General features: G+C 48.4%; 2 protein-coding genes across 4 annotated transcripts; both read right to left on the reverse strand.

Moving 5' to 3' along the window:
* Positions 1-346: 346 nt before the first annotated feature.
* Positions 347-17,149, reverse strand: abcg2a (ATP-binding cassette, sub-family G (WHITE), member 2a). Its single transcript, XM_080486207.1, has 19 exons — positions 16,943-17,149; positions 14,572-14,636; positions 14,339-14,469; positions 10,603-10,662; positions 9,637-9,751; positions 8,599-8,751; positions 7,444-7,601; positions 7,059-7,161; positions 6,389-6,437; positions 6,159-6,251; positions 5,916-6,026; positions 5,227-5,372; positions 3,388-3,470; positions 3,219-3,308; positions 2,408-2,532; positions 1,934-2,088; positions 1,645-1,734; positions 1,448-1,518; positions 347-670 (listed from the first exon to the last, which is right to left on the reverse strand). Exons 2-19 carry the CDS (start codon positions 14,626-14,628, stop codon positions 523-525), a joined length of 1,938 nt encoding a protein of 645 aa, XP_080342333.1. The 5' UTR covers positions 14,629-14,636; positions 16,943-17,149; the 3' UTR covers positions 347-522.
* A 1,229-nt stretch (positions 17,150-18,378) lies between these two features.
* On the reverse strand, positions 18,379-26,265 carry ppm1ka (protein phosphatase, Mg2+/Mn2+ dependent 1Ka). 3 transcript variants are annotated; one of them, XR_013936228.1, is made up of 10 exons: positions 26,139-26,265; positions 24,641-24,754; positions 24,390-24,566; positions 23,566-23,747; positions 23,058-23,158; positions 22,469-22,634; positions 21,295-21,439; positions 21,075-21,209; positions 19,203-19,916; positions 18,379-18,785 (listed from the first exon to the last, which is right to left on the reverse strand). XR_013936228.1 is itself a non-coding variant. In XM_080486149.1 (9 exons), the coding sequence occupies exons 2-9, from the start codon at positions 24,734-24,736 to the stop codon at positions 19,785-19,787; spliced, it is 1,134 nt and encodes a 377-aa protein (XP_080342275.1). In that variant the 5' UTR covers positions 24,737-24,754; positions 26,139-26,265; the 3' UTR covers positions 18,379-19,784. The 3 variants fall into 3 exon arrangements, 1 of the variants encoding a protein (XP_080342275.1); XR_013936229.1 differs by having other exon boundaries at positions 18,379-18,803; positions 19,145-19,916; XM_080486149.1 differs by having other exon boundaries at positions 18,379-19,916.
* Positions 26,266-27,047: the final 782 nt, after the last annotated feature.

The following is a 27,047-nucleotide window of genomic DNA, read 5'->3' on the forward strand; positions in this document are numbered from 1 at the left end:
AGACGTCTTCCACGTCCTCCACGGAAAAAAATCGACAGGCACACTAACCTCCACGTGGACCAGGACTCGAGAGTGGACCCGGCAAAGTGAGTTCCGGCAGGACATGAGGGCTCTCCTGGAACCGCTTTTCCAGTGAAGAAGATTTTGTGGATTGCATTCAGAGAGCAGCTGATCAAATCCATGGTTGGTTTGGGTTCAGATCGAGATGAGAGAGAGGCTCTTATTAGAGGTGAAGAGAGACAGAGAGCAGCAGCAAGCAGGGAGAGATGAGGGAGCGGAGAGGGAGGAAATGCAACCGCCTCCGTTGAGAGCCAGAAGTGAAAGTTAAAAAAGAAAGAAGCAGGACAAAGATTTTGTATTTTATTTGTTCACAAAACAAAATCAAAGTTTAAAGTGCGACGACGATATGAGCGATTGAGCGCTGAAGAGTGGGAGTGACGAGGGTTCCATCAGGAACCCGGACCGGTTCCCTCTGGCCCAAAAGACAGCAGGGACGGCGATGAGGAGGATGAGGATGAAGGTCTAGGTGAACTTCTTGATGAAGCGCAGTTTCAGGTACGTGATGGCGAGGAAGCAGGCGGTCATGATGGCGAGCGCCACGTGGTTCTGCCACAGACCCCAGGTGGAGTAGTCTATGCCCTGGCGGGTGAGGAACCCCTCGCCGGTGCAACTGGAACACAAAGCCGCCGCGTGAACGACGCAAGTCACACCGCTAGCTAGGCTGTACCATTGTAACAATGAGTTAGCCGCTAGCTAAGCTGTACCATTGTAACAATAAGTTAGCCGCTAGCTAGGCTGTACCATTTTAACAATAAGTTAGCCGCTAGCTAGGCTGTACCATTGTAACAATGAGTTAGCCGCTAGCTAGGCTGTACCATTGTAACAATAAGTTAGCCGCTAGCTAGGCTGTACCATTTTAACAATAAGTTAGCCGCTAGCTAAGCTGTACCATTGTAACAATAAGTTAGCCGCTAGCTAGGCTGTACCATTGTAACAATAAGTTAGCCGCTAGCTAGGCTGTACCATTTTAACAATAAGTTAGCCGCTAGCTAAGCTGTACCATTGTAACAATAAGTTAGCCCAAAGTGAGAGTGGTTAGTTCCCCTTGTGACATCACGAAAGGAAACTCTCTTAATTGCCTGTTTGAGCACAGTCATCAGAAAACGCTACTTTTTGAAAGCACTCTGACTTCATGAAACACAGCTTTTTCAAAACATTCCGACTACGTCTCTGTGTCAATGGCAGAAAATGCAACTTTTTGAAAACTTTAATTCCACCAAACTGTTGTAATACAACACCCGGTCCAGAAGGTGGAGCTGTTGCTGTTATAAAACAGCAGCGTGTGTGTGTGTGTGTGTGTGTGTGTGTGTGTGTGTGTGTGTGTGTGTGTGTGTGTGTGTGTGTGTGTGTGTGTGTGTGTGTGTGTGTGTGTGTGTGTGTGTCTCACTCTTGGGGGACGTTGCTGCTGTTGCCGACGGGACAGAAGACGAGTCCGGTGAACTCGTTGACGGCGAGAGCCTGAAGGAGGACGGTGAGGAGCGTCAATCAAAACCTGTGTGTGTGTGTGTGTGTGTGTGTGTGTGTGTGTGTGTGTGTGTGTGTGTGTGTGTGTGTGTGTGTGTGTGTGTGTGTGTGTGTACATACAGTGAGGCCATATCTGGGTACACTGAGGTACTTGAGCCAGGAGAGCCAACTGACGATGGAGGGAAGACTGACCAGCAGACCTGCGAAGATCTGAAGGAGGAAACAGAGGAGAGACATTAGAGTCTCCCTCTACCTCTCTACCTCTACCTCTCTCTACCTCTCTCTCTCTCTCTCTCTCTCTCTCTCACTCTACCTCTCTCTCTCTCTACCTCTCTCTACCTCTCTCTCTCTCTACCTCTCTTTCTCTGTTTGTACTTCTCTCTGTGTGAGGGTGTGAGAGCTCTGTCACCATCATGAATACGCAGGTGATGGTCATGAAGATGGTGGCGATGGCAACCACTGTCTGGTCGGCGGAGATGGCGAACGCCATGGAGGTGGCGGTGTAGGCCACCAGCGCCACGGTGAACATGAAGAGGAAGAAGGAGTCCACGGTGGGCTTCAGGCCTGCGGACGGAAACACAGCGTGAACAGGTGGCGTCACCAGGGGGCGTCACCAGGGGGCGTCACCAGGTCACATGACCAGGTGGCGTCACCAGGGGGCGTCACCAGGGGGCGTCACCAGGGGGCGTCACCAGGTCACATGACCAGCTGGCGTCACCAAGGGGCATCACCAGGTGGCGTCACCAGGTGGTGTGACCAGGTGGCGTGACGAGGGAGGCGTGACCAGGTGGCGTGACCAGGTGGCGTCACCAGGTGGCAAGTTCAGGTGGTCCAATCGACGTCCAATGACGTCCAATGACGTCCAATGACGTTCTCCACGTACCGACCATGAAGTAGGCCACGCAGCTGAAAACGATGGCGGGGATGGTTCTCAGGGTGATGATGTCAGACAGGATCTTACACAGGAAGTAGACTGACACCCTGTAGTACCCGCTGATGTACTCGTGACTGCAGAGAGAGAATCAGAGTTTATTGAGCGCGACAACCCTACGTCAAGTTTGGCCTCGTTTCCACTGTTCATTATGGTACGGTACGGTACGGTACAGCATCGTATGGTATGGTATGGTACGGTACAGTATGGTATGGTATGATACGGTACGGTACGGTACAGTATGGTATGGTATGGTACGGTACGGTATGGTACAGCATCGTATGGTACGGTACGGTACGGTACGGTACAGTATGGTATGGTATGATACGGTACGGTACAGTATGGTATGGTACGGTACGGTACGGTACAGCATCGTATGGTATGGTATGGTACGGTACAGTATGGTATGGTATGATACGGTACGGTACGGTACAGTATGGTATGGTATGGTATGGTACGGTACGGTATGGTACAGCATCGTATGGTACGGTACGGTACGGTACGGTACAGTATGGTATGGTATGATACGGTACGGTACAGTATGGTATGGTACGGTACGGTACAGTATGGTATGGTATGATACGGTACGGTACAGTACGGTACGGTACGGTACGGTACAGTATGGTATGGTATGATACGGTACGGTACAGTATGGTATGGTACGGTACGGTACAGTATCGTACGGTACGGTACAGTATCGTACGGTACAGTATATAATGGTACGGTATAGTACCATACCGTACTGAACCAGAGATTTACCCACATGAAGAGTTTCCTCTCGGTGATGAAGAGTTCGGCAGACGACATGGAGCTGAAACACTGATTGACCGTGACGAAGAAGAGAGCGCCGAACCTGAGGAACAGAACCGCCACATCAACGGAACCAAAACAACCGAGCTGGAGGACGGAGAGACAAACGGGTGGAGGCTGACCTGTTCTGCAGCCCTCCTTGGTCATTCTGGACGTTGAAGAAGATGGCGCCAACGACCAGGGCGAGGAACAACGTCACCATCACCTGAAGACGACGGAAACACAACGTCAACGAGTCCGGCAATAACCTGAGAAACATCCACAACGTCAACGAGTCCGGCAATAACCTGAGAAACATCCACAACGTCAACGAGTCCGGCAATAACCTGAGAAACATCCACAACGTCAACGAGTCCGGCAATAACCTGAGAAACATCCACAACGTCAACGAGTCCGGCAATAACCCGAGAAACATCCACAACGTCAACGAGTCCGGCAATAACGTGAGAAACATCCACAACGTCAACGAGTCCGGCAATAACGTGAGAAACATCCACAACGTCAACGAGTCCGGCAATAACGTGAGAAACATCCACAACGTCAACGATTCCGGCAATAACCTGAGAAACATCCACAACGTCAACGAGTCCGGCAATAACCTGAGAAACATCCACAACGTCAACGAGTCCGGCAATAACCCGAGAAACATCCACAACGTGAACGAGTCCGGCAATAATGTGAGAAAACTTCCACAACGTCAACGAGTCCGGCAATAATATGAGAAAACTTCCACAACGTCAACGAGTCCGGCAATAACCCGAGAAACATCCACAACGTCAACGAGTCCGGCAATAACCTGAGAAACTTCCACAACGTCAACGAGTCCGGCAATAACCTGAGAAACATCCACAACGTCAACGAGTCCGGCAATAACCCGAGAAACATCCACAACGTCAACGAGTCCGGCAATAATGTGAGAAAACTTCCACAACGTCAACGAGTCCGGCAATAATGTGAGAAACATCCACAACGTCAACGAGTCCGGCAATAACCTGAGAAACATCCACAACGTCAACGAGTCCGGCAATAACCCGAGAAACATCCACAACGTCAACGAGTCCGGCAATAATGTGAGAAAACTTCCACAACGTCAACGAGTCCGGCAATAACCCGAGAAACATCCACAACGTCAACGAGTCCGGCAATAACCTGAGAAACATCCACAACGTCAACGAGTCCGGCAATAACCCGAGAAACATCCACAACGTCAACGAGTCCGGCAATAATGTGAGAAAACTTCCACAACGTCAACGAGTCCGGCAATAATGTGAGAAACATCCACAACGTCAACGAGTCCGGCAATAACCTGAGAAACATCCACAGGGCAGGCTGCTAAACTCTATAGTCCACTTTTATAATGAGCCAATAGTAGTACTGACCTTTAGCTACCTGCTGATACCGTGTACCAACACCAGTACTAACCTTTAGCTAAGTACCGATACTGAGTATCAATACCAGTACTAACCTTTAGCTAAGTACCGATACTGAGTATCGATACCAGTCCTAACCTTTAGCTACCTGCCGATACCGAAAATCGATACCAGTACTAACCTGCAGCTAACTGCCGATACTGAGTACCAATATCAGTACTAACCTTTTGCTACCTGCCGATACCGAGTACCAATACCAGTACTAAGCTTTAGCTACATACCGATACTGACTATCAATACCAGTACTAACCTTTACCTATGTGTTGATACCGAGTACCGATACCAGTACTAACTTTTACCTACCTACCCATCCCGAGTTCAGATAGCAGGATTAACCATTATCTCCCTGCCAATACGGAGTACCTATATGAGTACTTATTAAATACTACAAAGATTATTGCAGCAACAACAACACATCAGTAGGGTGAAACATAATTAATTCAAAAGTGAAATATTGAATATTGTCGGTATGTTATTGGTATTGTTAATGAAGCTGATGCAGCAGTTCCCCGTGTGGCCAGCAGGGGGTACCTGGGCGACGGAGGTCTGTGGGTTGAGCAGGAGGTTGCGGAACGTTCTCTTTAGAACCCATCTGAACTGCGTGCAGAAGCTGGTGTGGTAGGTGATGGTTCTGGAGCGAGAGGACGGCGCCAGCTGCTTCCCCGCCACGATCTTCTCTATCAGGAACCAAACAAACAAACGCAGTACATCTCTTCTGCCCGGTAAAACTCGTGTATCGCCTGTTGAAGTATTCTCACAAGTTTTCTGTCGTCTCTCTAAGCTTCTGCCATCATTTAGCGCCCCCTGCTGTTAGTTTTGGTCATTTGGTGTTTTGAGTTGAATCTATTTGGGTATTTTCTTTCTGTTTATTAAAGTTTTTTGAAGGACAAGTACAAGAACGAGTACTAACCTTTAGCTACTTACTGATTTTTATATTATGTACGAATATAATTTACAGTTCGTCTTACTTTTGTGTTTCTCGTTAAAGTTAAAGATTCTCCAAACCGCCGCTCGTCTTCTCTCACGACTCTGCTGACGGACGATGAGTATCGGTACTAACACATCCTTCGTGGTATTTTCTGTATTTTATTGCTCTCTGTTGTATTCTTCTGTCGTATCCTGTACTTTCTGATGATTTCTTTGGTGTATTCGTAGTTTTCTCTTGTTCTGGGAGTTAGATATCCTCCACAGCTGTGAAGTCAGGAAGTAGTAGAAAGTACCCAGCTCGGCTTTGGTCTCCTTGAAGTACTGACAGTTCCTGTACTCCTCCACCAGCTGGTCCTCGATCTTCCTCCTGGACAGAGTCATTCTGCCGGGGTCCGGATCAACATCTGTTCAGAACCACACAAACATCTGGACACAAAGTTTCCCTCCACAGCAGACAAGTTTTAGAAAGTGACCAACTGTTGTGTAAACGTTTCCCGGTATCGCGACACTTTTAGAAAACGATGACGGGAACAAACCTTCCTCGCTGTTGAAGGCGACGGCTGACGAGTCGCCGTTGATGACGTCCAGGAAGAAGTCGGCCGGGTTGTTGTGGTCGTCACAGGTGTACCCTGGGAAATGGAGTCACACACCAGTCTCTCTCTCTGTCTCTCTGTCTCTCTGTCTCTCTCTCTCTCTCTCTCTCTCTCTCTCTCTCTCTCTCTCTCTCTCTCTCTCTCTCTCTCTCTCAATGAGTTCACAACGTTACCGATGTCAGAGAAATATTCCAGAGCTCTCTGCGCCGGGCCGTGGAAAACCTGAAGCATCGGGAGAGAAACAGTTTGTGGAAAGTTTCAGGAGAAAATTTCTGGAGAAAATTTCAGGAGAAAGTTTCAGGAGGAAGTTGCAGGGGAAAGTTTCAGGGGAAAGTTTCAGGGGAAAGTTTCAGGGGAAAGTTTCAGGAGAAAATGTATGGAGAAAATTTCAGGAGAAAGTTTCAGGAGGAAGTTGCAGGGGAAAGTTTCAGGAGAAGGTTTCAGGGGAAAGTTTCAGGGGAAAGTTTCAGGAGGAAGTTTCAGGGGAAAGTTTCAGGAGAAAGTTTCAGGAGAAAGTTTCAGGAGGAAGTTGCAGGGGAAAGTTTCAGGAGGAAGTTGCAGGGGAAAGTTTCAGGAGAAAGTTTCAGGGGAAAGTTTCAGGAGAAAGTTTCAGGGGAAAGTTTCAGGAGAAAGTTTCAGGGGAAAGTTACAGGAGAAAGTTTCAGGGGAAAGTTTCAGGAGAAAGTTTCAGGGGAAAGTTTCAGGGGGAAGTTTCATGAGAAAGTTTCAGGGGAAAGTTTCAGGGGAAAGTTTCAGGGGAAAGTTTCAGGAGAAAGTTTCAGTTGAACGTTTCAGGAGAAAGTTTCAGGAGAACGTTTCAGGATTGAGACTGAAGCAGGAAACCTGTTTCCCGTTGACCAGCAGGGTGAGGCTGTCGAACAGGCGGTAGATGGAGTAACGAGGCTGGTGGATGGATAAGATGATGGTGCGGCCGTGATTCGCCATCCTGCCACACAACAACAATAAAACAATAACAAACAACAAACAAACAACAAAACAACAACAGATGAAGAATCCGGTCAAGTCAGAAGAATTCTACTGAAGCTTTCAGGTTTTTCTGTTTTCGTCTCAGAAATATTTGCGTTTAAACAAACGAGGTTTCAGGTTTTTGTTCCCGTTTCCATGACGACGATTCTTTTCCTTTCTGTGGCGTTTGTTTCAGGAAGGTTCTGCGTTTCCGTGGCTCCACCGCACGGGAATGCTGCTCGCTGTGTCTGGTGCTTTTCACCTCTTGAGCAGCAGCAGCACGGAGTTGGCGGTACTGGCGTCCAGGCCGGTGGTCGGTTCGTCCAGGAAGAGGACGGGCGGGTCGATGATCAGCTCCATGCCGATGTTCGTCCGCTTCCTCTCACCGCCAGAGATTCCACGGATCAGCTGAGTGCCCACCTGAACCAGGAAGTGACTCTGTGTTAGCGCATTTCCTGTTTCGGCTGCTCATGAGGTTCAGTGGGACGTGACACGTGTCACCACTAGAGGTCTCTGGAGGACGAGAGAAAGCTGCTAGAGTAACACTTAAACAAAGTAGCAGTAAGAGTGGAAAAGTATCAATAAAGTACCTGTAATTGTTGATACTGTACTGATACTTTGTTAAAACAAAGTACCAGCAAGAGTTACATTATTGATACTTTTAAACCATTTTTTCCACTTTTACTGGTACTGTATTATTACTTCCTTTAAGAATTCCTGATACTTTGTTGAAACAAACTATCCATAAAGTAGCAGTAAGAGTGAAAGAGTCTAGATAAAGTAGATGAGCTGAAGAGTTCGGCTGTTCCCCTGATGTTCCCCGGCTGTTCCCCGGCTGTTCCCCTGATGTTCCCCGGCTGTTCCCCGGCTGTTCCCCTGATGTTCCCCGGCTGTTCCCCTGATGTTCCCCGGCTGTTCCCCTGATGTTCCCCTGATGTTCCCCGGCTGTTCCCCGGCTGTTCCCCTGATGTTCCCCTGATGTTCCCCGGCTGTTCCCCTGATGTTCCCCGGCTGTTCCCCTGATGTTCCCCTGATGTTCCCCTGATGTTCCCCGGCTGTTCCCCTGATGTTCCCCGGCTGTTCCCCTGATGTTCCCCGGCTGTTCCCCTGATGTTCCCCTGATGTTCCCCGGCTGTTCCCCTGATGTTCCCCTGATGTTCCCCTGATGTTCCCCGGCTGTTCCCCTGATGTTCCCCGGCTGTTCCCCGGCTGTTCCCCTGATGTTCCCCTGATGTTCCCCGGCTGTTCCCCTGATGTTCCCCTGATGTTCCCCTGATGTTCCCCGGCTGTTCCCCTGATGTTCCCCGGCTGTTCCCCGGCTGTTCCCCTGATGTTCCCCTGATGTTCCCCGGCTGTTCCCCTGATGTTCCCCTGATGTTCCCCGGCTGTTCCCCGGAGGTTCTTCCTCCTGGCTCACCTTGGAGTCGGCCACGCGGCCGAGGCCCAGCTCCTGGATCAGCTGCTCCACCTTCTGCTGCTTCTCGGCGGCGCCGACGCTCTCCGGGAGGCGCAGCGCCGCCGAGAAGCTGAAGTTCTCTCTCACCGTCAACGTCCCCATCACCACGTCGTCCTGCGGGGACGGAAACCTCTTAGTGACCGTCAGCAGCCACTCGTGGCCGCGTTCCTACCACCGCACAGACACGGCGCCATGTCGACATCATCGGCGCCGACCGACAGCCCGTTTCCACAACAACAGGGACGACCCTGCTTTGAGAAGATGGCCCCGTTTCCATGACAACGGATACAAGTCACCGATGACGGGCAGGCTCCCTTCCATGACAACAGAGACGCTTTGAGAGCAACAGTGACAGTTGGTGGGCTCGTTTCCACGACAACGGTTAAATAAAATCCTCTGACACCATCGCCATGGAAACGGGGTGAAAACACAACTTTTTGGAAACGTTCCAACTCCGTATCTATGGAAACGAGGACAATGTAGCTTCGTGAAAACGCGCCGACTCTGTCTCTGTGGAAACTGGGACGAAAACGCAACTTTTTGGAAGCGTTCCCTTCCTCCTGGGGAAAAAGCAACTTCTTGAAAATGTCCAAACACTGTCGCTACGGAAACAGGATGGAAGTACAACTTTTTAGAACTGCTCCGACTCGGTGTGCGTGGAAACGAAGAAATCACAACTTTTTGAAAATGCTTTGACTTCCGTCTCCGTGGAAACAGAGAAAAATGCAACTTTTTGAAAGTGCGCCAACTCAATCTCCGTGGAAACGGGGAAAAACGCAACTTTTAGAAAAAGCTCAGGCTAATCTCCAAACTGCCCTCCTCGCTCTGGCGTACCTGCGAGCGACGTTGCTGACACATGACATGACGTAATACTTGACGCGTTGTATCCAGGTATAAGTACTCCATATCAGTATCGGTGTATCTGCTTTCGGAACCACCGCTGGAAGGTTCAGTTTCCCTTCATCAGAAGTTGCCGGTTTCTGCGTTGCGTTGACCAACCTGCACCACGTATCCTGACAAACACTTGAAGTTTGGCGGCTGCGGCGCTCCGTTGATCAGGACCTCCCCCGACAGGCCCAGTGGATCCTTCCTCGCCGCCAGAACGTCCAGAAACCTGCAGGGACAAATGAGACGGGCGTCAAACTCTGCCAGCGAGCTGACTATGCCACCTGTACCGAGTGAAGTGTAGTACTGGTATCGGTACTCAGTATTGGCAAGTAGCTAAAGCTTCGTACTCAAATCGGTACCCAGTATCGGTAGGTAGCTAAAGGTTAGTACTGGTATCAGTACTCCATATCGGTAAGTAGCTAAAGGTTAGAACTGGTATCAGTACTCTGTATTGGCAAGTAGCTAAAGGTTAGTACTGGTATCTGTACTCAGTATCGGTAGGTAGCTAAAGGTTAGTACTGGTATCAGTACTCCATTTTGGTAAGTAGCTAAAGATTAGAACTGGTATCAGTACTCTGTATTGGCAAATAGCTAAAGGTTAGTACTAATATCGGTACCCAGTATCGGTAGGTAGCTAAAGGTTAGTACTGGTATCAGTACTCCATTTTGGTAAGTAGCTAAAGATTAGAACTGGTATCAGTACTCCATATTGGCAAGTAGCTAAAGCTTCGTACTCATATCGGTACCCAGTATCAGTAGGTAGCTTAAGGTTAGTACTGGTATCAGTACTCCATATTGGTAAGTAGCTAAAGGTTAGTACTGGTATCAGTACTCCATATTGGTAAGTAGCTAAAGGTTAATACTGGTATCTGTACTCAGTATCGGCAAGTAGCTCAAGGCTAGTACTGGTATCAGTACTCCATATTGGTATGTAGCTAAAGGTTAGTACTGTTATCAATACTCGGTATCGGCAAGTAGTATGTGTACATCCCTGGTTTGAAGCATCAGAGGAAAGTAAACCCACGTTGATGCTTTTGAACGAGGTTTTGTGTTTTTTCCTCGTAGTTTTTAACTCACGATGATTTGCCGCTGCCCGTCGCTCCCATGATGGCGTTCAGGCCCGGCTTCATGAGCCCGCTGGGGGAAGAGGAGACACGTCGAGAACAGATGAGGAAAACATCTGGAAAGGCAAAACTTTTCTCAAGTAAAAATACAAAAAATAAGTGCTTTTATTTGAAACTTTGTTGTGTGGATGTGAAACTTTTCTGAAAAAAAAAAACACGATGCAGTTTCGATTGAAATGTTGAAGAAATACAAAAACGAAAAGAAATTTTTTTTTTCGTGGTCAAATGGAAAGATTGAAGAGAAAATAGTTCAGGAGTCGACCCACTGGAGGCGCTAACAGGGCTAATGGAGCTAACAGGGCTAACAGGGCTAACAGCACTAACAGGGCTAATGGAGCTAACAGGGCTAACAGCACTAACAGGGCTAATGGAGCTAACAGGGCTAACAGTGCTAACAGAGCTATCAGCGTTAACAGTGCTAACAGTGCTAACAGAGCGAACAGAGCGAACAGAGCTATCAACGTTAACAGACCTAGCAGAGGTAACAGACTTAACAGAGCTAACAGCGCTAACAGCGCTAACAGAGCGAACAGTGCTAATTCATAAAATGTGCAGGTTCTTTGTTCTTCTGGACGACAGCAACTTTTGAGAAAACCTCCTGAAATGACTCAGCATTTTCACTTCTCCATGACCTCCTTGACGTCCTTGACCTCCTGGAGCGTCGCATTCAAATCAGGAGGAAGTGAAACCGCCAGGACGCTAACGCTAACGAGCAACGACTTCCCTCTTCTGGCGGAACGCGGCGAGTCAGCGAGTCGTCTGTTTACAAATGGACACTGAGACGACGTTCTGACGATGTTCTGACGACGTTCTGACGACGTTCTGATGACGTTCTGATGACGTTCTGACGATGTTCTGACGACGTTCTGACGACGTTCTGATGACGTTCTGATGACGTTCTGACGATGTTCTGATGACGTTCTGACGACGTTCTGATGACGTTCTGACGATGTTCTGACGACGTTCTGACGACGTTCTGATGACGTTCTGATGACGTTCTGACGACGTTCTGACGACGTTCTGATGATGTTCTGACGACGTTCTGATGACGTTCTGACGACATTCTGATGACGTTCTGATGACGTTCTGACGACGTTCTGATGATGTTCTGACGACGTTCTGATGACGTTCTGACGACGTTCTGATGACGTTCTGACGACGTTCTGATGACGTTCTGACGACGTTCTGATGACGTTCTGACGACGTTCTGATGACGTTCTGACGACGTTCTGACAAAATGTAACTTCCTGTGAAGTTTATTGCTGATTTGAAGAAAAACAATGGACTTCCTCCTTTTCCAAGGTCGTCAGATTGTTTGGTAAATCTTTAGCTAAAGTTCCAGCGGTCGTTGACTCGGGCAATCCAGGGCGGCAACGCATCACGTTTCCAAAGTTCCTAACTCAGCAACTTGGATCATAAAAAACACAAAAACACTTCTGTTGTTGTTTTTTTAAAACACTGAAGACATGACTCAGCAGCTCCATTTACCCAGCTGTAACCCAGCTTCAGCTATAAACCAGCTCCAGACCAGCTTCAGCTATAAACCAGCTCCAGACCAGCTTCAGCTATAAACCAGCTCCAGACCAGCTTCAGCTATAAACCAGCTCCAGACCAGCTATAAACCAGCTCCAGACCAGCTCCAGACCAGCTCCAGACCATCGATCAGAACGTCAGGCAAACGCAGAACTTTTCAAAAATGGAAACGTTTTGACTGGAAACGTTGCAACGAGGTGAAACTTTTCGGAAATAGAAATGCAAAAACGGTTCGATTGTGAATCAGTTTCTGACTCGTTTGTCGACTTCTGAACGTTTCGAATCTCAGATTGAAGCTTTTAGTTTCTCCTCCCAGATTATTTCTTGGTTTCCTGCTACGACCTCGACCAAAGTCTCCACTGCTGAAACGCTGTAAAGTCAAACGTGAAGCCCTTTATTGTCCTTCCTCTAATCATTGACAAAGTTCAAGGTCGGGATCGTTACGAGACGCCGTCGCTCTGTTGTTGGACGGATTGAATAATCTGGGAATAAAAGAAAAGGTGAAACATTTGAAGTGTCGGTCAGCAGAACATCCAGGAAGGTTCGGGATGAAAAGACTCCAGAGATGGTGGTTTCCTTCTGTTTGTGTTAGGATGGAGGGAAACGGGCGGAGGTGTGGAGATGAAAGCAGCAGCTCCTGCTAATCTGAGATAATCCAGGAGCTTTGATCACAAAACGACCCCGAGACTCTCAAAGGTTCTGCTGCTGCATCCTGCTGCTGTTTGTTAGTTCAACGCCCATTGTCCTCCAGTGTGTGTGTGTGTGTGTGTGTGTGTGTGTGTGTGTGTGTGTGTGTGTGCGTGCGTGCGTGCGTGCGTGCGTGCGTGCGTGCGTGCGTGCGTGCGTGCGTGTGTGTGTGTGTGTGTGTGTGTGTGTGTGTGTGTGTGTGTGTGTGTGTGTGTGCGTGTGTGTGTGTGTGTGTGTGTGTGTGTGTTCCTTCCTTCACCTCGATTGTGTCGCGTTAGAATCGCAGGTGATGTCAGTGAGTTTCAGCACGTACACAAACACATACCAGGCCAGCTGTATTGTTGGAAATACTGCAGTTTTGTTTGTTTTTTCCGTCCACGCCGTGATGGTGTACCTCGTGTACCTACACGGTTCGACTGTCAAAGTATTACAGTATGTGTTAAGCACTACTGTCAGAAATATTGTGGCACCAGGAACCGGAACCAGGAATCCACAATGATACCAGTGAGAATAGGGAGGCACCGATACCAGTATCAGATATTGGACCCGATACCGATACCAGTATCAGGACCGATGCCGACACCAGTATCAGGTATCACGACTGATACCAGTACAATGTATTGGACCTGATACCCAGACCAGTATCAGGTATTGGACACAATACCGAATTCAGCATCAGAACCAGTACCAGATATCGAACATGATAAAGATCCAGTATCAGGTACTGGACCTGATACCAATACCAGTACCAGATATCAGACACAATACCGATACCAGTATCAGGTATCATGACCAATACCAGTACCAGGTATTGGGCCTAATACCGAGAACAGTATCAGGAACGATACTGATACCTGCACCAGGTATCAGACCCGATACCAATTCGAACACCAATATCAGGTATTGGACAAGACACCACTACTGGGTATTGGACCCGATACCAGTATCGGTTATTGGACCGGAAACCGATACCAGTATCAGATACCAGACATGATGCCGATACCAGTATCGGGTATCAGGGCCAATACTGCACCAAGTACTTGTTCTAGGAGAAGATCCCCAATACAACCTGGTGAGTACTACAACCTGGTGAGTACTACAACCTGATGAGTATTACAACCTGGTGAGTACTACAACCTGGTGAGTACTACGTGATGTCGTGCGTCAGAGACGAGCGTTTCCAGGAAGTCTCGTTTTGGCCGGTTTACACTGCGACTGTGACCCACCGGTCCCTTCAGCGATCTCCTGCACAGCATTAGCATTAGCATTAGCATTCGCGAGCTCGTTTTCCGCGTGCGTGTTTTAATGCTCGGTCCGAAAGCGAGCGCCGTTTCCACGGAAACGGCAGGAACGCTGACAACTGTCCATTTCCACGATAACAGATAAAAACACTGAAACTCCCGTCCTGGAAACTTCCCTCGTTTCTACGGAGATGGACTCGGCGTGTTTTCAAAAAGTGGCGCTCTCACTTGAGGTCGATGAGGATGTCTTTGGTGGCGGCCTTCCTCCGGCACAGCCAGCCGCCGCCCTGCGTCACCTTGTAGTGGATGTTGTGGAAACTGACGGTGGCGCCGTGCAGCTGCTGGCTGGAGCGAGTCGACTGCTCCACACAAAGAACACGGAGTGTGTACAGAGTGAGTACTACACTGTGCAGGAGGGTGTTAACATGACCTCGGAAGTTTCGGAAGTGTGGTCTACGTACCCCGGGTCTGGAGACGCCGTTCTGCCCGGCGTCCATCTTGGCTCTGCTGCGCGACATCTTCTCCCCTCAAACAACAAACAAAACACACAAAGTCACGCATGATGACGATTACGAGTTAAAGAATTACTCTGACTACTCCCAATTCCACTGGTACTTTGTGTACTGCTGCAACAACGCCTTCCAAGGACACCACCTCAGTTTGGCGGTTCGTTTTCATCACAATGGAACTTTTCAAAAATGCTCCGGCTCTAGCACCGTGTCCACGAGCAGAAAGGATTTGTTTATGATCTCTATATATATATAACCTGTATACAACCTGTATATAACCTGTATACAACCTGTATATAATCTGCATATAACCTGTATATAATCTGTGTATATTCTCCATATAACCTGTATACAACCTGTATATATTCTCCATATAATCTGTATATAATCTGTGTATATTCTCCATATAATCTGTATATAATCTGAATAGCACACATATCCAGGTTATATAAGAATTATATGGTGTCTGGAAAATAAAAGATCACCTGAAGATTTCTGTCACCTCTTGTTTATATCACAAGAACTGTGTGTGTGTGTGTGTGTGTGTGTGTGTGTGTGTGTGTGTGTGTGTGTGTGTGTGTGTGTGTGTGTGTGTGTGTGTGTGTGTGTGTGTGTGTGTGTGTTAATGATAAACCCTCCTGCAACCCTAACCTAATTTGTCAAGTCCACTTTGACCTGCCAGCGATAAGTAATAGGTAGGTAGGAGGTTAGGTAGGAGGGTAGGTAGGGGAGTAGGTAGGGGGGTAGGTAGGAGGTTAGGTAGTGGAGTAGGTAGGGGGGTAGGTAGGAGGTTAGGTAGGGGAGTAGGTAGGGGGTAGGTAGGAGGTTAGGTAGGGGAGTAGGTAGGAGGTTAGGTAGGGGAGTAGGTAGGGGGGTAGGTAGGAGGTTAGGTAGGGGAGTAGGTAGGAGGTTAGGTAGGGGAGTAGGTAGGGGGGTAGGAGGGGGAGTAGGTAGGGGAGTAGGTAGAGAGGTAGGTAAGAGGTTAGGTAGGGGAGTAGGTAGAGAGGTAGGGGTGTAGATAAGTAGGGGGTAGGTAGGGAGGTAGGTAAGAGGTTAGGTAGGGGAGTAGGTAGGGGGGTACGTAGGAGGTTAGGTAGGGGAGTAGGTAGGGGGGTAGGTAGGAGGTTAGGTAGGAGGGTAGGTAGGTAGGGGTTAGGTAGAGAGGTAGGGGTGTAGATAGGTAGGGGGTAGGTAGGTAGGGGGTAGGTAGGAGGTTAGGTAGGGGAGTAGGTAGGGGGGTAGGTAGGAGGTTAGGTAGGGGAGTAGGTAGGGGTATAGGAAGGGGAGTAGGTAGGGGGGTAGGTAGGAGGTTAGGTAGGGGGGTAGGTAGGAGGTTAGGTAGGGGAGTAGGTAGGAGGTTAGGTAGGGGAGTAGGTAGGGGGTAGGTAGGAGGTTAGGTAGGGGAGTAGGTAGGGGGGTAGGAGGGGGAGTAGGTAGGGGAGTAGGTAGAGAGGTAGGGGTGTAGATAAGTAGGGGGTAGGTAAGAGGTTAGGTAGGGGAGTAGGTAGGGGGGTACGTAGGAGGTTAGGTAGGGGAGTAGGTAGGGGGGTAGGTAGGAGGTTAGGTAGGAGGGTAGGAAGGTAGGGGTTAGGTAGAGAGGTAGGGGTGTAGATAGGTAGGGGGTAGGTTGGAGGTTAGGTAGGGGAGTAGGTAGGGGGTAGGTAGGAGGTTAGGTAGGGGAGTAGGTAGGGGGTAGGTAGGAGGTTAGGTAGGAGGATAGGTAGGTAGGTAGGTAGGTAGGTAGGGGGTAGGTAGAGAGGTAGGGGTGTACATAGGTAGTAGGGTAGATAGGTAGTGGGTAGGTAGGGGAGTAGGAGGGTAGGTAGGGGGGTAGGTAGGGGGTAGGTAGGGGAGTAGGAAGGTAGGGGGAAGGTAGGGGGGAAGGTAGGAGGGTAGGTAGGTAGGGGGTGGGTAGGTAGGGGAGTAGGTAGGGGGGTTGGTAGGAGGGAAGGTAGGGGGGAAGGTAGATAGGTAGGTAGGTAGGTAGGAGGGTAGGTAGGAGGGAAGGTAGGTAGGTAGATAGGTAGGTAGGTAGGAGGGTAGGTAGGAGGGGGGTAGGTAGGTAGATAGGTAGGTAGGTAGGAGGGTAGGTAGGAGGGGGGTAGGTAGGAGGGGGTAGGTAGGAGGGGGGTAGGTATCCTTGTTTTTGTTTTAGTTCCTTGCGAGCGTCTCTTCTCTCACTGGGACGGATTCTGTCCCTCGTCTTCAGTTTCACCTGAACTCTTTTCCTTCGACTCCAGAAGCTTCAGATCAGAACCAACAACCTCCGGACCACCAGGATCCTACATGTGTTCTGCTGCTGCGTGTGTGTGGAGGCTCTCACCTGCTGGTGGCGCTGTGACGGAGCTGCTGATGAGCTGTCCTCACATCAGGGGGACTGGCGGCGGCTGGCGCTGCGCCGCGGCTTATGAACGGAGGCGGGGCTCCTGGCGGCGAGGTCAAAGGTCAGCAGGTCACGGTGGCGTGACACAATCACAGGAAGTGATCAGGAGCGCCACGACAACGTGACACAAGACGACCTGCTGCGTGTGTGTGTGTGTGTGTGTGTGTGTGTGTGTGTGTGTGTGTGTGTGTGTGTGAGCGCAGCTCCACCTGCTGGTCAAAGTTGTACTCGTCAGTTGTACTAACTTCAGTCACAGGTTCTATTTATAGTGATTCTGGTGGTTCCTTCTTTCCAAAACCGCTTCAAGTGAAAATGATTAACGTTCGTGGCGCTTTACGAAACGGTGCTCGGAGCCACTGAAAACACAACTTTTTCAAAAGTAGAATTTTTGGAAAAAACTATGGCTGAACTGTTAGAAAACCTTTTCAGAAACGTGTTAGGAACTCTCCATCTCCATGAAAATAGGGGGAAACTTGTTGAAAACATTCTTACGACATCTTGTGTAAATGGCAGAAAACAACTTTTTGAAAATGATCCGACCCTATGAAACGCATCTTTTTGAAAACATTCTGACTGCATCGCTGCGTTAATGGCAGAAAACTTTACTTTTCAAGAACGGATATCCAAGGTGGAACTTTTTGAAAACTCCCCGTCTCTGCGGAAATGACAGAAAACCTAACCTTTTCAAAAACGGTTACCAAGGTCAAACCTTTTGAAAACTCTGTGGAAATGCAAAACTGCAACTTTTTTTTAAATTGCTCAGACTGCATTGCCATGTCAACTGGGGAAAACGCAACTTTTTGAAAAAAATTCTAACTTTGTCTCAACGGAAATAGTGAAAACGCAGCTTTTAAAGAAGTTGCTACCAAGGTGGAACTTTTTGAAAACTTGAACTCTCAATGGAAAGGACAGAAAACCACTTTTTGAAACATCCCAACCACGTCTCATGAAAAGGACAGAAAATGCAACTTTTTCATAAACGACTACCGAGAGGGAACGCCCATCGTTAACGCTGAGAGTGTGTTGATCTCTGTTCCGTGTGTGCGGTTCATCACAACAACAAACAACAGCGCCACCTAGTGGACCAACATGAGAACTACATCGTTTTGTGTTTTTCTGCCGTTTCAATTGAATTTGACGTAGTTTTAACAATGTTGGTGCAAAACATTCCCGAAGCGATAAAACGCCACGCCGGACGAAGTCAGGCGGTTGGCGAGACGAAAACAACCTGAATGTGTTCCAGTGACGGAACGTTCCAGTGACGTACGCAGGAACGCTACGGGGTTAGCTTGGCGTGTTTGCCTCTAAATCTACGGCGACGACGTAGAAAATGAAGTTCTGCAAAGAGAGAAGACACAGGAAGTGAGACAAAGAGTGAAGAGGAGAGGTCAGATTTTATTCCTGGAGGTCAAAGGTCGAGGCATCAGGGCGTTCAGAGTTCCTTCACTTTGTCCAGATGAGGCCTCGTCACGTCCAGAACCTCGAGATCTACGTCCAGAAAGGGTTCGATGAATCGTTTGGAACATGAGTCATGTCACTTGAACGGCGTCTTTCAGGGGCAAGAAAACTAGGAACCGACTGGAGATACTGGAACTCGGGAAGATTCCAGAACGCCGACATGTTCTAGAGCTCTGAAACCATCTAGTACTCTCAGACATGTTCTAGAGCTCTGAAACCATCTAGTACTCTCAGACATGTTCTAGAGCTCTGAAACCATCTAGTACTCTCCGACATGTTCTAGAGCTCTGAAACCATCTAGTAATCTCCGACATGTTCTAGAGCTCTGAAACCATCTAGTACTCTCAGACATGTTCTAGAGCTCTGAAACCATCTCGTACTCTCCGACATGTTCTAGAGTTGTGAAACCATCTAGTACTCTCAGACATGTTCTAGAGCTCTGAAACCATCTAGTAATCTCCGACATGTTCTAGAGCTCTGAAACCATCTAGTACTCTCCGACATGTTCTAGAGCTCTGAAACCATCAAGTACTCTCCGACATGTTCTAGAGTTGTGAAACCATCTAGTAATCTCCGACATGATCTAGAGCTCTGAAACTATCTAGTACTCTCAGACATGCTCTAGAGCTCTGAAACCATCTAGTACTCTCCGACATGTTCTAGAGCTCTGAAACCATCAAGTACTCTCCGACATGTTCTAGAGCTCTGAAACCATCTAGTAATCTCCGACATGTTCTAGAGCTCTGAAACCATCTAGTACTCTCCGACATGTTCTAGAGCTCTGAAACCATCTAGTAATCTCCGACATGTTCTAGAGTTGTGAAACCATCTAGTACTCTCAGACATGCTCTAGAGCTCTGAAACCATCTAGTACTCTCCGACATATTCTAGAGCTCTGAAAGATTCTCGTAATCCTCCAGATTTTACCTCTTTGACCCAGTCTAGGACTGAGAAATTCTGAACTCCTGACGAATTCTACAAAAATGACACGTTCCAAAACTCTCACACGTTCTAGAGCTCTGAAAGAGCTCCTCCCATCGGAGCGAGTCTGGAAGAAACCGGAGTTTTCAGCTGAAGATGAGCGACTGACGAATACTAGAGTGTCGTCAGCGAATCGACGTAAAGCTTCAAGCTCCCGTCAAGAGTATCTTTGACTGTATATGTACAACTTATATATAACTATAATACAGTTTATATACACCGTCGACCGAGTGAATACGCCAAGTCAACTATTTTTTTTTCTGCAGATCCACAAAATCTTCAGACGGGTTCCGTGTTGAAGAGGTCAGGGTACTTGGACGGTCCGCTGGGGTTCCCCTGGTGTCTACGCCCATCTGCCGCTGGAGGCGAAGTTCCTGCTGATGCTGTAGACGGCGGAGGAGTGGCGATATTTCCCCCAGGCGCCCAGCGGGACGACCACCACCGTGACGTTGTCCTCCGAGCCGTACTGCAGCGCCTGGAAGACACGTTACACGAGTCAGAGACGTTTCGGCTGACGGTACCTTCACACGCCATTAGTACTATTTAACGTTAGCGTGTCGTTATTGCGGTTTCCTTTTTGTGTACGTAACCAATACATTGTGTTGTGTGTATATTTACTTATTCTGCCTCTGTATTTGTTGTATTCTATATATTTCAAATGTTATCAGAATTTTTTTAGGTCTTTCCTCTCTGTAGTTAAAGGTTAGTACTCGTATCAGTACCTGTTATTGACAAGTAGCTAAAGGTTAGTACTCGTATCAGTACTTGGTATCGACAAGTAGCTTAAGGTTAGTACTCGTATCAGTACTTGGTATCGATAAGTAGCTTAAGGTTAGTAATCGTATCAGTACCTGGTATTGACAAGTAGCTAAGGTTAGTACTCATATCGGTACTCGGTATCGGCAAGTAGCTAAAGGTTAGTACTGGTATCGGTACTCGGTATCGGCAAGTAGCTAAAGGTTAGTACTGGTATCTGTACTCGGTATCGGCAAGTAGCTAAAGGTTAGTACTGTTATCGGTACTCGGTATCGGCAAGTAGCTAAAGGTTAATACTCGTACTGGTACTTGGTATCGACAAGTAGCTTAAGGTTAGTACTCGTATCAGTACCTGGTATTGACAAGTAGCTAAGGTTAGTACTCATATCGGTACTCGGTATCGGCAAGTAGCTAAAGGTTAGTACTGGTATCGGTACTCGGTATCGGCAAGTAGCTAAAGGTTAGTACTGGTATCGGTACTCGGTATCGGCAAGTAGCTAAAGGTTAGTACTGGTATCGGTACTCGGTATCGGCAAGTAGCTAAAAGTTAGTACTGGTATCTGTACTCGGTATCAACAAGTAGCTAAAGGTTAGTACTGGTATCGGTACTCGGTATCGGCAAGTAGATAAAGGTTAGTACTGGTATCGGTACTCGGTATCGGAAAGCAGCTAAAGGTTAGTACTGGTATCGGTACTTGGCATCAACAAGTAGCTAAAGGTTAATACCCGTACTGGTACCTCATATCGACAAGTAGCTAAAGGTTAGTACTTGTATTGATACTTGGTATCAACAAGTAGCTAAAGGTTAGAACTGGTATCGGTACTCGGTATCACAGGTATCACAGGCGAGTACTGGTATTGAAGTAAATAAATGAACCTGTTGAGCGATGACCTCCGCAGCCTCGGTGGGATCTTGGCATCGCTTGATGACATCACAGACCTCCTGGTCGCTCAGCAGGAAGTTGATGCCGTCGGTGGTCAAAGCCAGAAAGGAATCGTTGGCGTGTTGGATCTACGGAGGAGGACGGATCAAGTCTCCGCTCGCATGAATACTTTGATGTACCTCAAGTATCCAGCACAGCCGCCGCGGGGCTCACGTTGACGCGTTGCGTATCGGGCTCCACGATGACGCCGCAGGACTTCAGGTGAAAGTCTCCGATGCTTCGCGTCATGGCGAGCCGGCCGTTAACGAAGGCGTGGCCGGCGCTGTTCCACGTCACAAAGCCGCCACACCGCTGGATCCTGGAACGCAGACGCAGGATTTACAGCCATGATGATGATTTCCCTGTAAGGCAGCAGTTTGAAGCATCGCCGGGTTTTATGTACGTCGGAGACAAAACCTCCAGGGGAAGGAAAGAGGATTTACCAGGGACGCACCGATACCACCGAGTATTACCCTTCAGCTACTTGATAATACCAGGTACCGACACAAGTACTAACCTTTAGCTACTTGCTGACACCGAGTACTAATATGACTACTAACCTTGAGCTACTTGCCAAAACAGAGTTCGGATACAAGTACTAACCTTTAGCACCGTGCCGATACCAAGTACTGATACGAGTACAAACCTATAGCTACTTGCTGATACCGAGTATCGATACGAGTACTAACCTTTAGCTACTTGTCGATACCAAGTACTAATACGAGTACAAACCTGTAGCTACTTGCTGATACCGAGTATCGATACGAGTACTAACCTTTAGCTACTTGTCGATACCAAGTATTAATACGAGTACAAACCTGTAGCTACTTGCTGATACCGAGTATCGATACGAGTACTAACCATTAGCTACTTGCCAATACCGAGTATCGATACGAGTATTAACCTTAAGCTACTTGACGATAGGAGTACTAACCATTAGCTACTTGTTGACACCAAGTACCAATACGATTACTAACCTTTAGCTCCTTGCCAAAACAGAGTACCGATATGAGTACTAACATTTAGCTACTTGCCGATAGGAGTACTAACCTTTAGCTACATGTCGATACCGAGTACCGATACGAGTACTTGATAAATACCATTCAGCCTCCATATGAAAACGTGGAGGAAGTTGTTTGGCGTCAGAAGAGGAATTTGACGGTATTGGAGGCGTTGCCGCGGCGACCGCGCTGCTCAGAAGGTCACACGGGAAACCAAACCGACCCGTTCGGCAATCCGGAGTCTATTTTCAACGATTTCCTGCCGATAGTCCCGCCGGTCTCCGTGACGCTACGGCGAGGTACAGGGAGCGCCGTGGGCTTAGCGGCGGTAAAACTTGGCCACTTACCGCCGTCGCTCGTCCTCGCGGTCGGGGGTGTGGTCTTTGCTGAGCTTGTGGACGCGCCCCTTCCTGCACAGCAACGCCCGGCTGTCGCCCACGCTGCCGACCACCAGCTCCACGCCGTCTCGTAGCATAGCAACCGTCGCCGTGGTGCCGGCCGTCAAGAACGACGCTGCAGAGGACGACAGTGTGCTAATTTCATACAAACAAGGATACTGTTAGCATTAGCATTATTTAAACTGCTATCTTTCTCTGCATTGTTCGCCAACGTTAGCTTTAGCATTAGCATCATTGGAACTGACCTTTGGCTAAGCCCCGCCCCCGTTACTTACTGTTCCGTAGTGGAACAAGCTGTCGCAGCTAAGCCCCGCCTCCTTAGTTACCGTTGCTAACACAGAAGCCATCGCAGCCGACCTTTGTCTAAGCCCCGCCCCCCCCCTTCGTTACCGTTACACGCTATTCGTCTGTTGGTGTTTGGGGGCGGGGCTTAGTCAACCGTCAATCGTTCTGCTTTGCGACCCGTCTCATCAAACCCTTGTTTGCGTCGCAGTACGTCAGTAAACCCGACGGTACTTCCTCTCGCACGCCATCTCACCGTTGTTGAAGTAGCTGAGGTGCGTGAGCAGAGCCTGGTCGGCCTCCAGGAAGGCTTTCTTCAAAACCTTCTCCAGGTCGTCCTCGTCCTCCAGCGCGTCTCTGCCGGGGAGACGGTCAGTCGCTCGGTCAGTCGGCGAAAACGTCTGTCAGCCGACGTTTACACCACGTTTTCAAGGGGAAACGAAAAACGGCACCAACTAGTGGCCCAACATGCTCACGACACTGTTACCAGGGTTTCTGCTGTTGCCGTGGAAACGACATCCTTTTAAAAAAAATAAATTTAAAATTCTAAAATGAGAACAAAGTAATTATTTGTTTTCTCTTGAAACGCCGCCGTTTAAACGCAGAAATTCTGTAAACTAAAGAGAAAAAACACCCCCAAAGCGTTTTCACTTGAAAAGTTCCATCATCGTGAAACTTTTCAAAAATGAAAACGTGAGAATGAATGTTGAGGCGTTGCCGTGGGAACGCAGCCTCGGGTCGCTCGGCGCCCCGCCGACCCTCACCGGATGAACTTCTCCATGAAGGTGTAGCAGTAGTCGGCGGCGTGCGGCCCGCCGTGGCCGTCGAACACGGCAAAGTACAGCAGGTTGTCATGGATACGGGCGACTCGCAGACGGTCCTCGTTCTGCTTCCGGAGGCCCAGAACCGAGGCGCTGCCGACCCGGTCCAGCCGATCCAGACCCACCTGCCAGACGGAGAATCAGAGTGCCGCCATTTTGAAGTGATACTGAAGTGAAACAGCAGTATTACTAAAGTAGCATATTTTGTACAAATACAATCAAATACCTCCTCCTGATATTCTGTCTGTCTTACTTTTATCGTTCTCATTAATATCAAAGAATCTCAAAACTGCTCGTCCTCATCCTGATATGTGATACCAGTATCAGTATCTGTCCCGATGCCGGTATCAGACCTGATAGTGGTATTGGTATTAGACCCGATACTGGCATCGGTATTGGACCTGATACAGGTTTCTGACCTAATACGGGTATTTGTATTGGTATCGGTACCAATACCGGTATTGGTATTGGACCTGATACAGGTTTCTGACCTAATACGGGTATTTGTATTGGTATTGGTATCGGTACCAATACCGGTATTGGTATTGGACCTGATACTGGTATCTGACGTAATATGGGTGTCAGTATCAGACGCGATCCAGGTATCAGTACCAATACTGGTATTGGTATCAGGCCTAATATCGGTATCGGTATTGGACGCGATACCGGTATTGGTATCGGACCGATACTGTCCATAATTGACATCATTGCAGATTAAAGTGCGATTGGTCAGACGTCCCGGCTCACACCTGCGTGGTCGCGCTCACCTGCGGGACGGGTTCCCCATATCTGATTCTGGATGGCAGCAGAACCGGTTCTTCTATCCGGTTGTCCCAAATGCCGAACGAGTCCCAGGTCACCGGCCGCCCGCTTCCGTCGCTGCTGAACCGTCCCGGGCCGCTCGCCCGCCGCGCGCCCACCACGCCCAACAGAGCCCCGCCCACCTGTGGGTGGGACAATCATCCAGGTGAGTTTGTTGTCGTTTCCTGGAACGACGAAGTCGTTGGTGAAGTTTCACCTGGACGAGCCCGGCGGAGGTTTCCCGTCGGAGTCGGATGTGAGGCGCGGCGCAGCGGCCGCGACGCAGCAGAGTCAGCAGAGCCGCAGACGTCATGGCGTCCGTCTGCAACAGCTGTGGCGATGTCCCGCGTCGGCAGGCGCCGGAGGCCGGCGGCAGGTCGGAGAGAAGGTCGCACAGCGTTAGCGTCAAGCCGCGGATGAAGCTGCTAACCTTTTGTACAAGAACTCAGCGGAACCAAGTGACATCGCGTCGCTTTTAGAAACCTCTTGTGTTCACAGAGCAGCGTTCTGAAAATGATGTCCGTTTACGCCGAAACATCAAAAACAGTGAGAGCCAGGTAGCTAGCACGCCACGACTGGCTGCTGCTGTTTCAATTTTCAAAAAGTTCCAGTTTGGGCTTCGTTTCTTAAAAGTTGCGCTTCCCTCCAGTTCCATGAAGACGAAGCTTTTTCGGAATGTTGCATTTCCGTACGTTTCTACGGACACAAAGCTTTATTAAAAAAGTTGCAGAATTCCCCGTTACCACGGAAACGGAGCGGAACTTTTTGTTTTTAAAGTTTCATTTTCCCTTGTTTCCATGGAAACTGAGTTTAGTTTTTTTTTTTTTTTTTTAAAAGTTGCGTTTTCCCAGAGACGGAATTCGAGTGTTTTGAAAAAGTGGATTTTTTTCCTCCCGTTTTCCACGGAGAGGGAGTCAGGACATTTTCAAAAAGTTGCATTATCCTCAGTTACCATGGAGACAAAACTTTTTAGATAAGTTGCGTGAACTGAGGTACCTTCAAAATAAAAGCACGGGTCAGATCTGCTTTAGGAAATGAGGTTTTGGTGGATGATTGAGAATGCCCAGAGCAGGTAGAACCTCCGACTCCCCGCTGACCCCCCCCCCCCCCCCCCCCCCCCCCCCGCAGACCCCCACCGGGTCTGGTTCTAGAACGGTATGCTCGTCCCGTCACTGGTGGACGTTACTTTGATTATGTCGTCGTATCAGTTACTACTGGACCAGCGGCTCAGCGGGTGAAGACACCGAGCCCACGGAGCGCCAGCGTCTATTTATAGAACAGGTTCATCCAGCGTCTATTTATAGAACAGGTTCATCCAGACTGTGTTTCAATAATAATAAAGTTCCACGATGTTTTCATAGTGATCCAGAACAGAACAGCCTGCACACACACACACACACACACACACACACACACACACACACACACACACACACACACACACACACACACACACACACACACACACACACACACACACACACACACACACACACACACACACACACACACCTTTGAGCAACAACATGGGAATGCTGATAAATTAGCAGCATTCGCTATATTGAGCTCAGAAAAGGGCAAAAATACCCATTTTCTATTATTTATTATTATTTTATTTAAAACTTCAAAACAAGTATTAGTCAGTATTTTCTCAGTTTTTCTGCCTTCAGGAAAACAAAGATGAAAATATTATAAAATAATCAGATCAAACTTACCTTCCTGTTTCTGTGATTTCTCTTTCTGTATTTTTTCCCCGCCGCTGGTTTCCTTGGTAACGGGCTCCGGACCCACGCTGCAGCCGTTTCCACTGAAATAATTTGTGGACAGTACTGAAAGCTTCGTACCAAACCGTTTGGGGTACTAGCACATCGGCACGGTTCCATAAGGAGGAGCTACAACGCAGCCGTCTGCTGATTGGCCAGTGAAGGTCACGCTCTCCTGAAACGCCGCTCGGTCGCTGGGGTTCCACAGCAGAGCATTCGTAGCGGTGCTGCGCCGGCCGAAACACCAGCGGTAGAATTTTGGGGGGTGAGTGCGGGGGAGACGGAGCGGCGGCGCCCCCACCTGGCCATCTGGATCTCCCTGGAGCACCACTCGCTCTGCAGGTAGTCGCGGCTGATCACGCAGATTGTCTTCCTGCTGCTGTAGATGGCGTCCGTGATGTTTTCCACGATGGGTTTGCCTGTAAACACAACGTGTGGAAGGTTTTACACCAAAAAGCTAAAAAGATTACAAAAATACTTAGAACGCTCAAAAACTGAGCAAAAACAGGTCAAACAGTAATAAAATCTAAAATGGCTGAGATGACAAAAGCAACGAAAAAGACTCAAATGGCTAAAAGTTTTATTAAAAAACGCTGAAACTGCAAAAATCACAATTTTCACAAAAGTTGAAACTATTAGAATTTCTATAAAAAGAGCTGAAACGGCTAAAATTGATTTTGTTAAAAAAAAGTAAAAATTGCCCACAAATCGTATTTTACTATTAAAAGAAGGCTACAATTGACTAAAATTGCTAAAAACCCAAAGAAAGTGTTGGAATTGTCAAATGAAAACACTAAAACTAAAACTAAAGAATAAGAGGGTCCTGGGGGTCTCCACTAGCAACGTGGTACCCACTCACAC

The sequence above is a fragment of the Lipophrys pholis genome (assembly GCF_963383615.2).
Source record: "Lipophrys pholis genome assembly, chromosome: 18".
Lineage (NCBI taxonomy): Eukaryota > Metazoa > Chordata > Actinopteri > Blenniiformes > Blenniidae > Lipophrys > Lipophrys pholis.

What these genes read in the sequence shown, in the direction of transcription:
- abcg2a (XM_080486207.1), bottom strand. Translation starts at nt 14,628, where the DNA reads ATGTCGCGCAGCAGAGCCAAGATGGACGCCGGGCAGAACGGCGTCTCC. An exon ending in GCCGCGTGGCCGACTCCAAG is followed by an intron (nt 7,602 to 8,598) that starts GTGAGCCAGGAG and finishes TTCCTGGTTCAG; the next exon opens with GTGGGCACTCAGCTGATCCG. An exon ending in GTGCTGCTGCTGCTCAAGAG is followed by an intron (nt 7,162 to 7,443) that starts GTGAAAAGCACC and finishes GTTGTGTGGCAG; the next exon opens with GATGGCGAATCACGGCCGCA.
- ppm1ka (XM_080486149.1), bottom strand. Translation starts at nt 24,736, where the DNA reads ATGACGTCTGCGGCTCTGCTGACTCTGCTGCGTCGCGGCCGCTGCGCC. An exon ending in TTCATGGAGAAGTTCATCCG is followed by an intron (nt 23,159 to 23,565) that starts GTGAGGGTCGGC and finishes TCTCCCCGGCAG; the next exon opens with AGACGCGCTGGAGGACGAGG. An exon ending in CCGATACGCAACGCGTCAAC is followed by an intron (nt 21,210 to 21,294) that starts GTGAGCCCCGCG and finishes CCTCCTCCGTAG; the next exon opens with ATCCAACACGCCAACGATTC.